The following is a 14,870-nucleotide window of genomic DNA, read 5'->3' as shown; positions in this document are numbered from 1 at the left end:
ACCACAATTTTTTTCTACTTTAATTTTCAAATTATTGCTGCGTTCATTACATAATACAAATAAATAATAAAATTAATTATGTGCTCGATATGATAAATACTTTATTTTGGGGGAGTGGGGAAGTCTAGGCCTGGCTGGCATTGGCAAGGTAGCAAGGCAACTCCTATCTTTCTCCAAGAAACCCAAAACACCCTCCGTTGGGCCATTAAGCACATGTAGCTCAAATCCTTCGTGCTCTCCATCCTAGCAAGACAATCAAAAGAAGCATGGTTTGATTCCGTTGACTAAAGAAGAGTCTGAAGTATTTTCTCTGGTGCGGAATAATTGCGGGATGTGAGTAGTTGAACGATTAGTACAATACAATGGGTTAGTCGCCCACTCATATCTCACAACGATTCCGTACTATTTATCCATACATTGGAAAATTTCATGTATGACATAAATACTGGAGAAGGTTGACTTAGTCCCCATGAGGAAAATTGAGAAGGTTGACTTAAGGGCAATGGGATGACAAATAAGACTAGTAATTGTTTACACAAATTTAAACCTACATATAAGTAATTATACGTAATTAGGGATTCTCAATGTCACAATATTGAAGCCTAAATATAAGAAGTTACATAAAATTTGGACATATAATTTAAAGCCGGACCTGAGTATACCAAAGACAGCACAAAATTTTAAAATTAAAATTGGAATTGGAAATCTTTGTGGCTCTGCTTTGGCAAGAATTAAGGTTGACATTCTTTACCTCTTTTAATTTCGAATCTTCTTAGGAGATGCAACAAGGAAACATATCGGTCCAATGTATCGTAGCAATAGGATTATAGGAATTAATCATGTCCGTTCCATTACATTCCTTTTTTCACTCGATCAGTATCATCTAATTTATGTTTCCTTTTATGATAATCCCACTTGTGCCTATAAAATTAACTCTGTAATTAAGAGGCATTCCAGTTTTTCTCACTACAACATTGCCATGGCTAAGTTTCAGAACTTGTTTACATGGGCAGTGTTCATCACTCTTCTGGTTCAAGCCATGGGCGATGTAATCCCTTTAGCTAAGGGACGCGCCGGCAAGATTTGGCATGATGCACACGCAACGTTTTATGGTGACCTGAACGGAGGAGAAACCATGCGTAAGTGAAAGAGTTTTTGTTTGCACCGGTTACATATAACCTCCTTCCCACGATAGCAAACTCGTGTACTTAATATGAGAGGAATGTTATATATAACCGGCACATAACTATTTTTATTTTTATATCAAGTTTTAACTTTGTGATTCTTAAACAGAGGGGGCTTGTGGATATGGTGATCTCTTCCAACAAGGCTATGGCCTGGAGACAGCAGCACTAAGCACAAAGCTGTTCAAGGACGGGCACGCTTGCGGTGCTTGTTTTCAGATCCGGTGTGTCAAGGATCCACAATGGTGCATCCCTAATGCCGGTGCAATCACAATCACTGCAACCAATTTTTGTCCTCCAAATTGGATTCCAGCTCCTGATCATTGGTGCAACCCGCCACAGAGACACTTCGATTTGTCCATGACGATGTTCACAAAACTCGCACAAGCGAAAGCCGGGATAATCCCGGTTAAATATCGCAGAGTCCCGTGCCAGAAAAGCGGAGGGGTTAAGTTTGAGCTTAAGGGAAACCCCTACTGGCTTACTGCATTGGTGTTCAACGTTGGCGGTGCCGGTGATGTTGCAAACGTTAAAATTAAAGGCTCTAGCACTGACTGGCTTCAAATGTCTCGCAATTGGGGCCAAGTTTGGCAGACGGGAAGCAACATAGTAGGGCAAAGCTTATCATTCTTGGTCACCACAAGTGATGGGAAAACACTTAGGTTTGATGATGTTGCACCAACAAATTGGCAATTTGGTCAGACCTATGAGGGGAGAATAAATTTTTGAACTAGGATGAGCGTTTAGTTATTTTGCACCTGTTGCTTTCCCCATGTGTCAAATTTGAAAACACATATTGTAATGCAGATGCTCAATAAAAAAAATTATTTTTTGGTAGGCAGCTAATACAAAATGAGGTAAAGTCCATGCCCTAACTATGTATTTGGGTTAAAACCAAGACAATGGCACAAAATCAACAGGATTTTTAAAAACAAACAAATTTGTTTCTGTCTTTCCAAAATTGAAGCTAGCAGAAATCCCTCAAATATTTTGTTCCTTGGTAGACAAGATTCTTTTCCTTTTATTCTAAATAACTTAAATGTTCATGTACCAAACAAAGAAAGGATAGGCGTTATCGTTCAACTAATGGATATCAATAAATGAAAAAAGATCTGCTATTCAATTGTAGTCAAAATTACCCTGATGCTCAGCACATTGTTCATAAGACCAAATGAAATATACTTCAATGCAGAGCAAAAAAAATGAGGTTCATAATTTTAAAGGTAATGAATAAAACAAGTATGTACAAACTTTGAACATACGAAGAAAGTGATACCACTAAAGCAAAGTGTTGTCACTGGAAATGAGAGCGTTGCACTGCGTTCCATATGCAGCCTCAGCATGCCAACTGAACTGTAGAAGACAAAAACATCATTGTTGCATCCAATTTGGTGGCTCTTTTTTATTTGCATTGGCTTTCAAGTCAAACCTTCACTTCCAATCAAGCATGTCTAATAGCCACAAAACCTCTTCCTTCGAGTTTGCAGCATCCATGAAATCCATTTCAATCCCAAAGACATCAACAACTCCTTCATTTCCGCTGTCCATGAAAAGCAAAGAGATCCATGCCCGGATACCCGTAGTGAATGGGTAGACCGGTGAGAAGTCAAGGTAGTCATTTGCCATGGCTCTATATGCTGTTCGATCAATGTAGTCAAACATAGATTTATTAAGTATACAAGCAACCTTATTAGAATCCTTGCGCCCCACAAGCACTGAAACATTCACGGTCTGGCTCAAAGGAACTGTGAACCTTGGCTCAACAGGGACTTTCATCTTGTACTCGGAGCTCTCCATGTGCAATCTAAGCATGTCACATACTCCTGGTGGTGGGATTTTAATACCGTTCTGTAGGATTGGGCCTGGGACCACTTCAGAAAAGATAAATCGATCTTCTGTCCAGATATCGATGAAAAATTCCAGGTCATCAAAGGAAAGTCTTGGGGGAAGAAGAATTCGACCAGGCCGGCGCTTATAAAAGGTTTGATACAGCTTGTAATATGTTAGAGTTGGAGGGTTAGGTCGCTTGCAGATAGAGGGCCATCTCTTGGCGCATGCGCACTTCCAAAAGAAATCATCTCGAGCTATGTGTCTCCACTGCTTAGACACTACCATACAAGAAGCAAGGTCCACACCCTCCAGTAAAGGAAAAACGGCCTTCAGAACCTCTTCATATGTCATTTTCAGCTAGCCTTAAAAATAGAATATGTCCCTGCAACGATCAACACATTAGGGGACTAAAAGCAGTGAACTCACAAAAAACCCTGTGGAAAAAGGATAAAAACAGAATAAAATCCAAAAATTCAGAAAATATACACTCCAACTTTTAGTTAAAATGAGCATCAAACACAAACATGCTCTAGAGAGAATGGGGAAAGGCACAAAAACTATAGATCACAGATATCAAAATCAGTTCAAATGTAAACAAACATAAATATCTAAGACTCCTGACACTGAGTTTGGTTCTGAAGAGATGTACTCAAACTAAGCACTGGCTTTTGATAACAATATGTAAGCCAACTCAAGAAGAACCTTGCATTGGACCAAACATTCGGTTATGTATTGGCGGTCTTATTCAATAAGCAAATGCACTTTCATAACCCTACATTGGGCCGAATACATTTCCATAGCTCAACCAAATAGCCAATTTTCTTATCGAACAACCACAGAATTGTTTCTACACTCGGTACTTATGTGCATTTTACATATGCAAATTGCCAACACGATACGAACAACATAACTATTGCAAGAAATGGGGATAAATGTCCCCCAAATACCAAGCATATAGAAAATTCAGATGCGAGAAATAACAAGTATTGTCATTCTGATAGCTACCACCATAACACAAGGCGTATTATCAATATACAGAGATTGAAATGTCAAAGATTTGACTAATACCTGTACATTTCTAACACATATCAAACTCATATGCAGACTTCATCCTATTCAGAGGCAAAACTACAGGAATCAGAAAACGAAATCCATGACTGCTAACTGATAAAGCTTTGGGGTTAGAAAAACAATCCAAAATTTACACTGTAGACAAACTTAAAAACCCCCAAAATTAAAATTGACAGAAACCAAAAAGAGCATGCAGATAGGAATCAAAACCTTTAACCTAGATCGCACCAAAGAAGATAAACACGAACAAAATTGAAGAATTAGCTAGGTTGCTGATCTGAACATTGAATAGAACATGGAAAGATTTTTTCTTTTCTTACCTGATTCGATGGCGGAATTGGTAAAACCCGATGATGGGGTCAAGTGAGAGAGTCTGAGGGAAGAGAAAAGTAAGCAAACTATAAAAAAAAATAATAATAAAAAAAGGACTTTTATTAAAATAACTATTTATTCAGGGTCGCAAATGCAAATGGTCCCACAAAGCAACAAGGACCGTTGGGCTTGTATTTGGCGGAACCAGCTGAATTTCAACAGTTTCAGGGCTTTTGCTATTGGCAATGGCCCAAGCATCAATTTAACGAAATCAGTGTTGTTGTAGAAATAGAATAGAATAAACTTAACCGAAATAAATTGATTGTTTTTTTTAAATTCTTTTCTTGATTTAGAGGCATTAGAGAGGTTGACAACTAGAGACAAAGTCATACATGATTGTGAGAGTAAGTTTAAAAAAAGACCTTAGGTTTGAAAAAGAAAAGGTTAAGAATCAAACTCTCACAATTGTTATTAATTCTTGGGTTCTTACGTGATTTTTTTTGTTTTTGTTTTTGTTGACAAAATGATATTTTAAATTATTTTTATGTACATGGAGGGGATCAAATTCGAGTATAAGGGGGTGAGGATCGAATTTAACTCGAATTCGGGTGTAAGGGAGTAGACACACTACTTTGGCCAACTGACTTTAACTTACGTTTGTTTGAAATCTAACATTCATGCGCGGATAAGATGAGAGTAAATTTGAGAGTATATGATTTTGAAACCAAGAATAACAATAAAAACTCAGTTTGGGGTTACTAATTGGGAGCCGACAGGAGTAAAATTGAGTGTTTAAAATGGGGATTCTATATAGGAGAGGGGAAAAGGGGGAAGAAATATTAGGAGGCAAAAAGTTGGTTGAGACTAGACAAAACAAGTGGGTCATGGAGTTGCAATCAAAAGGGGAGAGTGAGCCATGTTCGATTATGGCAGCCTCTGCCGACCGAAAAACAAAAGGAATAAAGTGAAAACCTCCACATGCATCAATTGCTCTCAGCTCATGAATTGCTAACTGAGCTCTCTCCTCTCCTCTCAACTCTAACAAAGAAAGTGCTAGCTAGCTGATCAGCCAGAAAGAAAAAGAAAAAAAAAGATGTTACATCACATCTAGCTCTCTGTGATTTGCTTATATGCATATATATATTGTACAATATTGGCTTTCATCATCAACATCATCATCATGTCCCTCACATTCATTTATAGCAAGCAAGGATTTGAGTTCTAGATTGACCATTCATATGATTGATCTAGACCTATATATAATTACCACCTATAAAAGACCTGTTCTATGTTGTCAAATTTATTCTAAATGAATACCAAATCGAAGTTCACTTTTTAACTCTTTACTCACAACAAACAGCGACGACAACAACAACAACAAAAAAGTAAAAATCTTGGTAGCGCAATTAGAAATTTATTGTAATAGAGAAGTTCATGCAAAAAAAATTATTAGAGTTAGAAATTTATCGTGACGAAGAATCTCAACTATTTGTCATTTTTTACAAGGGAAAAAGTGATAATGGGGTGAACTTTTATTTGAACCTGTAATTCTGGTACAGATATACATGCTGTGCCATATTTGTTTCACATTTAATGGATAAAGTTAAATATTGTTGGAAGTTTGCAGTGCTAGTTCAAACAAAAGTCCACCTACGAGAGAAGACAGGATCTTCTGTTTAGCTTAATAAAATGGATCACAGAATGGTACTTTGATACATTTTAATAATTGACCTTGATTAATTAACAAAGTATGTATAGGAATGATGTAATGTGCACTGCTTAGACACATGTCACACATGCCAGATTGAATTAGCTTCCAATTAAAACCAAGTCTAAAACCCATTTATAAATATTATAATTATATATGAATTGATTGATAAAAAAAAGTAAATGATTAAAGTTAGAATATAATCATTTGTAAGAGGGAAAGAGAGAGTGAGTTAGATCAGTTGGTCACGATAGTGTGGAATCATTTACTTAAGTTTAATCTCTTGATATTTTAGAATAATTTATAATATCGCTTTGTTAAAGAGAGAGAGAGAGAGAGAGAGAGAGAGAGAGAGGAGAAAAGGTAGTGCCAGTTGATCAGTTCCATGCAGGGAATGTGCAAAACATGCTGTACATTTCATGCTGCCTCACTGTCTCTCATTTCATTTGTCACATGCCCCTACCCCTCGTCTCCCAAACTACACTCCAAAACTCCCCATCTGCATGTGCTTCCCATGTGCACTTTTTTTTTCTCAACTCTCTCATCTCAAGCTCTTCTCAAATCAAAACCCTCTTCTTCTCTCAAGCCAGCCCTCATATGGGGGGCTTTGCTGGCCCATATCACCTTCACATGCATCCTTTAGGGAAGCCACACTCCCACTCCCAATACAACCCACCTTGACCTAGCTAGCTCACACTCCAACCTTTATTTCCATCCCAATTTCCTATTTTGCCCCTTACCTTGTTTCATCACATTATAATTAAACACAAGCCTAAGCCCCCCTTTGTGGACAAAATCAAAAGAGAGAAACGGAAGCTTAATTTGTCTTGCTAGCTATGCCTTCTCTTCTGGATCATCCTAATATCGCTCGTAATTAATTGTCATTTGCTTTGTTGTTCCCGTCTATTGGACTTTGGTATAGTATCATGTTTGTCCTTTGTTTGCTTGGCCACCTAACATATATAATAGAGTATTCTAATTTATATGCTTACTAAGTATTAGATCTAATAATGACGATTAGTTGGGCTTGTTATCGACTTGTCGTGTCTTATAACTAACAAGGTTTACTAACTTAAAACTAATTGTGAGCTATTAATTGGGGTGATATAGCATGTGAGATTTACATCAATCAACGATTATCAATTGTCTATACACTCGTGAAATTTACACAAATCAATGATTAGTTGTCAACTTGACATTAGCAAAATTTTATGATGCATTAGCGATTTTGTTGGGTCTTAAAAACAACCCAAATCAAAAATTAATTAATGTATCTACCCTTGATTATGAGAGAGATGAAGGTCAAATGTTGTAATGTTTATCAACTCTCATACAGAAAATTAAATAAATAAACTTGAGGGTAGTTTGGGAATGAGGCGTTCGACGGTCCCGGACCTCACATGTGCCGTTACAGATGGGCAGGCTTTCTGCCTTAAGGCTCGCAAGTTGTGCCCTGTTCCCGCTTTCTCCTTTTAATTGAGATGCCAAACCATCGGATCGTGAAATTACAAAAATAACCTCCTTCTCCTCGTATGAAAAAAATGAAAATCTACTCCCCAGCTACTTGCATGATATTTTCTTTCCAATTATAACGCAATAAATAAAAGGCCCAAAAATGACAGAATCAGAAGAAAACGAGTAAACGACAGAGAAGAAGCCAAAAATGGCATTTCCGTAGTAAACTACAACCCAAGTGTCAATTTGTGAACCCTCCATTACTTAAACCCCGAGAGGCCTCTTCTTCATTACATTCTTCTCTCTGTGACTGTTCTTCACACAGACAAAAACACAATGAGCTCAGCTCCAGGAAACCTCAAAGCCAGCCTGGCAGGAAGAAGAAGAACAAGAAGAACCAGCTCAAGAAGAAGACTGGGGTCACGTGCCTGTGGAGCTCCGAGAAGAAGCTTCAACAATGGTGGACGCAAGAGCAAGTGTTCTTCCAAGACGGTCTCAGCGAAGCTGGAGACCCTGAAGAGCCTCATCAGCCCATCCCACGCCGGAAAGACGCTAAAAGCTGACGAATTGTTCCAAGAAACGGCGGATTACATCGTTCTGCTGCGAACCCAGGTCGTGATTTTGCAGAGACTCGTTGAGCTTTATGGATCTAGTGAGAAAGAAAATATTACTGCTACTGCTGCTGTATTATAGTTCAATATCTTTCAATTCTTCAATGGAAAGAGAAAAAGAAAAAGAAAAAAGACAGGGTCTTTGGGGGTTTTTTTTTAAATCTTTTAATTTAATTTTCAAGTTTAGATGTTGCATGCTTTGTGTGGTTGAAGATCATCACCCACCACACCCACCACATGAGGCTGAACTAATTAATAGCTAAATTTTTCATCAGATCTTCTGTAGCAGAATGTGTTACTTTATATCTTGGTGCATATGGTGTTCATTAATCTTCTGCAAAAAAATGATGGACAAGTTCTGTAATTTCGATTAGATGAAATTTTCTGCAGGGTTCATTCATTTGAATGAAGTTGAAAGATTTACCATTTTCCACCTTTTTTTGCCTGAAATTGGTCATATTTTTTTTGAATAATTAATCAAGCTTTTGTTGGGTTTTTTGGTTTTTCTGTGTCTGAACTAAAATGCATAAACAAAAAAGGTAGGAATTTTTTGGTAACCCAAGAGTTGGACATCCCTTCTGGCCCTCTCTATGTGTATGTCTCTCTTACTGACGCACACTGCACACACATCATTTTCTAAGCACAGAGACATATGCAAAGCAGAGGAAATATTTATACATGATGACATGATGGATCTACATCCAACCCATATGCAAAATGACTGAGCTCAGGCATGGCATTTTTACTGCAAAGCCTGAAAGCATAATATGTCAGTATTATTAGTTCTGCAGAGAAAGAGAGAGAGGAGAAACACTTGTGTGCTATCCACTTGACATGTATACTGTAATTGACTGGAAATAGCAAAACAGTGTTATTCCCTTTTAACCCAAGTTTTTCTGAAGAGAGAGAGATAGATAGGAGAGGAGCATGGGGTGTGTGGTGGTGTTGCCAGTAGTGATTGCAGTGAGTACTGGTACTATACTTGATATTAAGAATGGGAATGGGTGTGTGCAGGTAAAAATTGAACTCTGATAGATATTTCACATAATATCTTGATGAAAATGACAGCAGTGCCCCTTGTCCTTGAATTTGTCCTATCACTTCCAATGCCGGTGGTGGCATGCAGTGTTTGTGATGATAGTGACAAGTTTTTCTCAGCAGCACAGTCAAGAATCCCATGTGCAAAAGCCAAATTTTGAGGGGTCTTTGCCAGTTTGTATGTCTCCTCCTCCTCCTCCTCTCCTCTCTGCTCCGTAAATCTCTATGTCTTACTTAACCTTCTTTCTGCTCTGTGTAATTAAGTGCGTCTTAAACTTAGAAAGGAAACCATGTGCAAAAGCAAATCACAGCAACTCAGCATGCTCTTCTCTGTTCATTTAGCTAAAATGGTGCTTTTCAATAAATTTTGTAACATGGAGTTGATAGCTTGCTTTTAAGGACTTCCTTGGGCTTGGTAGGCTCTACCCACTAGAGGAAAAATGGATTTTTTTAAAAAAAAGGAGTTTTCAGTTTGTTATTTTTTGGTGAAAGAAAGTTTAAGGGGATGAGAAGCTACCTCATCCCAGGTCCAGGGCATACTAAGGTCTCTTTGAGGACTTACAGAGGGGGTCTTAGTTCCTTTTTTTGTTTATACAGATTACCCATCAAGAGGTATTATTGATAGTGGGACTCAAACCTAGGTCTTGATAACGAAGAGAACGATCCTTACCAATTCAACCAACCCTCGTAGGTGAGTTTTGAGTTTTGATTTGAGATAACAAAGTGTTTCACAGAAATAAATGTCCCCATCTGAATTTGAGTCCTTTTCTTTCATTTCAAAAAGCAACCTTGACTGGCTACAATCGACAAGCCTACAAGCAAAATGCATGTCACATCTTCATCACCTAGCATTTGCCCATACTCTTGGAGCCGGAGGAAAAAACATTGCTTTCTCTTCTTTCGAATAACTCCAATAAAGTACGTCATCTGCAGACTGCAGGTTCGGTCCGTACATAATAATTTCAATTTGTTACATTGTATTTAGTCATTTTAAATACGTTGTATTCGAATATCTAATAGTTCTACGATTCTTCCAACTAGTCGAGTAACAATTTGATACAAATAGTATATTGCATCACTGTATCAACTGACACATTGGCCTTACATTCTTGAAACAGATTAGTCAATAGGCCACTTGCCTATGACTTCATCCATTCAATAAAATTCTTAAAGTTCTTGTTGGATTGGCCACCTTCTTTGACACTGGTCATGGCCAATTCCTTGAGTTTGGAAGCTCTTGCTTTGAAACCTACATCACCAAGCAGTTGGTCCAATTTGTTCATGATTTCTCCTTGTGTAATGATCCCACTTTCATTCTTGTTGAACTTCAACCCCACATTCCAAACATCACAAATGTAGCTCTCATTAAAGAGCTGGTCAGCAAAGTATGGCCAGCACAGGAAAGGAACCCCACTGCTTATACCTTCTATTGTAGAGTTCCAACCACAGTGGCTTAAGAAGCAAGCAATGGAAGGATGAGCTAGAGCCTTTTGTTGAGGTGCCCAACCCACCATCAAACCACGAGACGCTACTCGATCTTGATATCCTTCGGGGTAGAGATTACGTGTTTTTTCAATAGTGTCTGGCCTCACAACCCAGAGGAATGGCCTTTGGGACAGCTCAAGAGCCAAAGCCAATTCTTGGAATTGTGTTTGATCAAGAACTGTGAAGCTGCCAAATGCAACATAGATGACTGAGCAGGGTGGCTGTTGATCCAGCCAATTTAAGCAAGTTAAGTCTTGTGGCCAGAAGTAGCCTGCTGAATTCCCAAGCCTGTTGCTTGCCAAGAGTGGGCCAATTGGTAAAATCTCAGGTGCCAAGGTGAATGCTGCTGGTTCTAGATCGTATGCCGAGTTGCAAAGAAGCCAGTCTGCGGCTAGCGTAGTCTTGTTGCTTCTTACCATAGTTTGAAATATAATTTTCTGAGTGGTTAAGTCGCCAATACATGACCACAACAAGTGTTCAGTTTTCATGATGGGCATGTTTGGTGCCAACTGAAACATACGGCCTTTTGGGGCAGTTCCTGCCACAAGTGAACCGTTGTGAAATGATAACAGATAAAAACAGAACTCCAGAATTGAACTTGTTCAAATTTCCAAATAGTCATTGGATCAAAATTTTACATTTCAGATGAGATGAGTGAGCTTGAACAATCTTGACGAAGAACTAGTTGGACTAAAATATTATGTAATTGACAAGTTAGGGGTAAGTGGATCTCACCATCATTGTTAATGATTCCTTCATGAATTAACTTTGGAATACTAAGTTTCAACGCCAAGAGTGCAGCTGCAGCAGGATAAAAGGCAACCCTCCTGATTTTCATTTTCTCTGCTACTTCAAGAATCCACCCTGCAGTCTGATCAGCAATGACACAAGTGATTTTTTGGCCTTCCCCTTGGTTAATCTTCTCTATCAGCTCCTCCAACTTCCCAGGCATGACTCGTTGCATTGCTTCCGATAACCGCCCTAGCTCATTCCTGTCCTCCAACGGTTCTAAGCCGTCTGGAATCGAAACTAGATGAATATGATCCCTGCTTATATGACTTTCATCAGCCAAAGCATTCATGACTCGCTTATGATTGTGCTCTGTGTTCACAAATGTGACTTTGAAGCCATGAGTAGCTAAACACTGTGACAACTCCATCAAGGGAATTACATGACCTTGTGCTGGATAAGGAATAGCTAAAATATGTTGTTTGCTCATTCTTTTTCTTTATTTTTCGTTTTCCCACTTTCAGATGTTTTCTCATCTTAATCAGGTCTTTTTAATTATGAGGAGCCATTACTGTTGGTGTTGACTTCATTGGTATTGGTCTTATTTTTAAGTCATTAATTTGGTTTATTATATCGTTGTTTTCTTGATGCTTTGGTGAATGCGTAATTTCTTTGTCGTTCTTTGTGGAAGTATTAAAGATGTTAAATACGCAATGGACAAAGGTGCTCTTTTCATGCTAGGGTCACTTGAATCAAATGGCCAATGAGAGTGATTAGAGGTGTCAACATGTGTGATTGACATTGACATTGAAATTGTGAAATTGTCATACATTATTGTACATTGAATATAGCTGATGTAAGTTATTTCATGTCTTTATTCAATAATACTAATCTTGATCAGACACGGCTTCTATAGGTAAGATACAGATCTTCTTCTTCTATGCAGTCCTTAAGCTCTTTCTCTTATGGGGTGAGATTTCTATATGATTAGTTGATTAACTGCTAGAGAAGGGACCTCTATTTATATGCATTTACTTAAGTTTCCTGCCCATTCAAAATACTTAAGTAATCCAGTTTGCATTAGGATAGTTTGTTTCAATCCGTAAGAAATTAGGAATTCTCTTAAGTTCTTGTTTCCTATTAAAACAGTCGTAGAAAAAGAACTGCAGATTATGTTTAAGTCTGTACTCCTAGATCAGTGTAAATTGCCGAATCATTATAGGATTAGAAACCCATAATCATGTAAGACAAGTTATTGTCTTACAGCTGAAACATATAAATCTTGACATATCATATGGTGCACTCTTAAACTTCAAACTTGAATTTTGAGGTAAGGGGCTTGTAGCTCAAGCAGCAGTAATTACCTCTGCACTCGAGGTTCTAGGATTGATTCCCCCTTCTCTAATAATGCTTCTATTATAAAAATTAAAAAAAATTAAAAAAAATTAAAAAAAATTAAAAAACTTGAATTTTGAGTAGACGAAACCAAATGATAGGCCACTTGCTTGCTTACGATTTGATCCATTCAATAAAATTCTTAAAGGTCTTGTTGGATTGGCCCCCTTCTTTGACACTGGTCATGGCCAATTCCTTGAGTTTGGAAGCTCTTGCTTTGAAATTTTCATCACCAAGCAGTTGCTCCAACTTGTTATTGATTTCTCCTTGAGTTATGATCCCTTTTTCATTCTTACTGAACTTCAACCCCACCTTCCAAACATCAGAAATGTAGCTCTCATTAAGGAACTGGTCAGCGAAGTATGGCCAGCACAAGAAAGGAACCCCATTGCTTAAACCTTCTATTGTAGAGTTCCAACCACAGTGGCTTAAGAAGCAAGCAATAGAAGGATGAGCTAGAACCTTTTGCTGAGATGCCCAACCCACCACCAGACCGCGAGAGGCTACACGCTCTTGATATCTTTCTGGGTATGGATCACATGTCTTGTCAGTAGTATCTGGCCTTACAACCCAGAGGAATGGCCTTTGGGATAGCTCAAGAGCCAGAGCCAGTTCTTGGAATTGGGTTTGATCAAAAACTGTGAAGCTGCCAAATGCAACATAGATGACTGAGTTGAGTGGCTGTTGATCCAGCCACTGCAAGCAAGTTGAGTCTTGTGGCCAAAAGGAGCCTGCTGAATTTCTGACCCGGTTGCTTGCCAAGAGTGGGCCTATTGGTAAAATTTCAGGGGCCGAGGTGAATGCTTCTGGCTCAAAGTCATATGTTGAGTTGCAAACAAGCCTTTCTACCAGTTTCAGAGTCCTGTTGATTCTTAACATTACCTCAAATATCATTTTCTGAGTGGTGAAGTCACCTATGCATGCCCACACAAAGTCTTTAGTGTTCATGGTGGGCATGTTTGGTCCCAAGTCAACATTCTTGCTTTTCAATACAGTTCCTGCCAAAAGTGAAAGATTATGAAAAAGATAAGGACAATAAATGAAGATACCCCAAAAAAATCCCACATCAATGTGCTGACGAAGTAATTTAAATCTTCTGGCATTAGCGATGTTGGATTCAAGGATGCCACTTAACAGAACTCAAGAACACCATGTCCTCATAAGTCCCATTGCTACTTAAGGTTAGTGAAATTTTTTCATATATTGTTTCTGTGCTTATCCTATTGCGTAGTTTGATGAGTGAGTTTGATCAATCTTAATTAAGAACCTGTTGGACTAAAATATTGCATAACAGTGTTTCATAATATTCACAAGTTAGAGATGGAGGATCTTACCATCATTGTCAATGATTTCTTCATGAATTAACTTTGGGATACCGAAAATCAACGTCAACGCTGCAGCTGATGCAGGCCAAAAGGCAACCCGCTTGAGTTTCATTTTTTCTGCTACTTCCAGGGCCCAGGCACAATTCTCATCAGCAATGACACAAGTGACTTTGTCACCTTCCCCTTGGTTGATATTTTCTATGAGCTCCTCCAACTTCCCAGGCATGATCCATTTTAATGCTTCAGTTAACTGCCCTAGCTCACTCCTGTCCTCCCAGGGTTCTAAGCCATCCGGAAGTGAAGCTAGATGGAGCTGATTCCTACTTATATGACTTTCATCAGCCAAGGCATTCACGACTCGCTTGTGATTATGCTCTGTGTTCACAAATGTGACTTTGAAACCATGATTAACTAAGCATTGTGAAAACTCCATCAAGGGAATTACATGCCCTTGTGCAGGATAAGGAATAGCTACAATATGCGGCTTGCTCATTTTTTTCTTTCTTGATTTTCCCTGTTCCACTTCTAGATGTTTTCAAATGCAGTTTCCTTATCATGCCATATATAGAACAAGCTTGAGGCATTGGTTGAATAGCCAATACTGTAGGTTTTGTCTTCATGGGCATTGGCCTTATTTGAACCCAGAGAAGGGAATCAATCATTTTGTCTCTTTCCTTTACAGGCCATTCATTATATCTATCTATTTGTTATTGAGTTCATGCCTATT

General features: G+C 38.4%; 4 protein-coding genes across 6 annotated transcripts; 1 reads left to right on the top strand and 3 right to left on the bottom strand.

The window, feature by feature from the left end:
- LOC18782519 (expansin-A23) lies at window positions 980-1,913 on the top strand. Its single transcript, XM_007217790.1, has 2 exons — window positions 980-1,139; window positions 1,294-1,913. Exons 1-2 carry the CDS (start codon window positions 980-982, stop codon window positions 1,911-1,913), a joined length of 780 nt encoding a protein of 259 aa, XP_007217852.1.
- On the bottom strand, window positions 2,282-4,501 carry LOC18783367 (F-box protein At5g39250). 3 transcript variants are annotated; one of them, XM_020561056.1, is made up of 3 exons: window positions 4,296-4,399; window positions 4,083-4,126; window positions 2,282-3,396 (listed from the first exon to the last, which is right to left on the bottom strand). In XM_020561056.1, exon 3 carries the CDS (start codon window positions 3,363-3,365, stop codon window positions 2,616-2,618), a length of 750 nt encoding a protein of 249 aa, XP_020416645.1. In that variant the 5' UTR covers window positions 3,366-3,396; window positions 4,083-4,126; window positions 4,296-4,399; the 3' UTR covers window positions 2,282-2,615. The 3 variants fall into 3 exon arrangements, with proteins under 3 accessions (XP_020416645.1, XP_007215859.1, XP_020416646.1); XM_007215797.2 differs by lacking the exons at window positions 4,083-4,126; window positions 4,296-4,399 and adding an exon at window positions 4,406-4,501; XM_020561057.1 differs by lacking the exon at window positions 4,083-4,126.
- On the bottom strand, window positions 10,088-11,941 carry LOC18782932 (UDP-glycosyltransferase 83A1). The gene is made up of 2 exons (XM_020560339.1): window positions 11,430-11,941; window positions 10,088-11,232 (listed from the first exon to the last, which is right to left on the bottom strand). The coding sequence occupies exons 1-2, from the start codon at window positions 11,911-11,913 to the stop codon at window positions 10,349-10,351; spliced, it is 1,368 nt and encodes a 455-aa protein (XP_020415928.1). The 5' UTR covers window positions 11,914-11,941; the 3' UTR covers window positions 10,088-10,348.
- On the bottom strand, window positions 12,617-14,852 carry LOC18783013 (UDP-glycosyltransferase 83A1). Its single transcript, XM_007216223.2, has 2 exons — window positions 14,153-14,852; window positions 12,617-13,816 (listed from the first exon to the last, which is right to left on the bottom strand). Exons 1-2 carry the CDS (start codon window positions 14,634-14,636, stop codon window positions 12,933-12,935), a joined length of 1,368 nt encoding a protein of 455 aa, XP_007216285.1. The 5' UTR covers window positions 14,637-14,852; the 3' UTR covers window positions 12,617-12,932.

Source organism: Prunus persica, chromosome G3 (genome assembly GCF_000346465.2).
Source record: "Prunus persica cultivar Lovell chromosome G3, Prunus_persica_NCBIv2, whole genome shotgun sequence".
In the NCBI taxonomy this organism is placed as follows: domain Eukaryota; kingdom Viridiplantae; phylum Streptophyta; class Magnoliopsida; order Rosales; family Rosaceae; genus Prunus; species Prunus persica.
This window is presented reverse-complemented; position numbering and strand designations above follow the sequence as displayed.

What these genes read in the sequence shown, in the direction of transcription:
- LOC18782519 (XM_007217790.1), top strand. Translation starts at nt 980, where the DNA reads ATGGCTAAGTTTCAGAACTTGTTTACATGGGCAGTGTTCATCACTCTT. An exon ending in GAACGGAGGAGAAACCATGC is followed by an intron (nt 1,140 to 1,293) that starts GTAAGTGAAAGA and finishes ATTCTTAAACAG; the next exon opens with AGGGGGCTTGTGGATATGGT.
- LOC18782932 (XM_020560339.1), bottom strand. Translation starts at nt 11,913, where the DNA reads ATGAGCAAACAACATATTTTAGCTATTCCTTATCCAGCACAAGGTCAT. An exon ending in AGGAATCATTAACAATGATG is followed by an intron (nt 11,233 to 11,429) that starts GTGAGATCCACT and finishes CACTTGTGGCAG; the next exon opens with GAACTGCCCCAAAAGGCCGT.
- LOC18783367 (XM_007215797.2), bottom strand. Translation starts at nt 3,365, where the DNA reads ATGACATATGAAGAGGTTCTGAAGGCCGTTTTTCCTTTACTGGAGGGT.
- LOC18783013 (XM_007216223.2), bottom strand. Translation starts at nt 14,636, where the DNA reads ATGAGCAAGCCGCATATTGTAGCTATTCCTTATCCTGCACAAGGGCAT. An exon ending in AGAAATCATTGACAATGATG is followed by an intron (nt 13,817 to 14,152) that starts GTAAGATCCTCC and finishes CACTTTTGGCAG; the next exon opens with GAACTGTATTGAAAAGCAAG.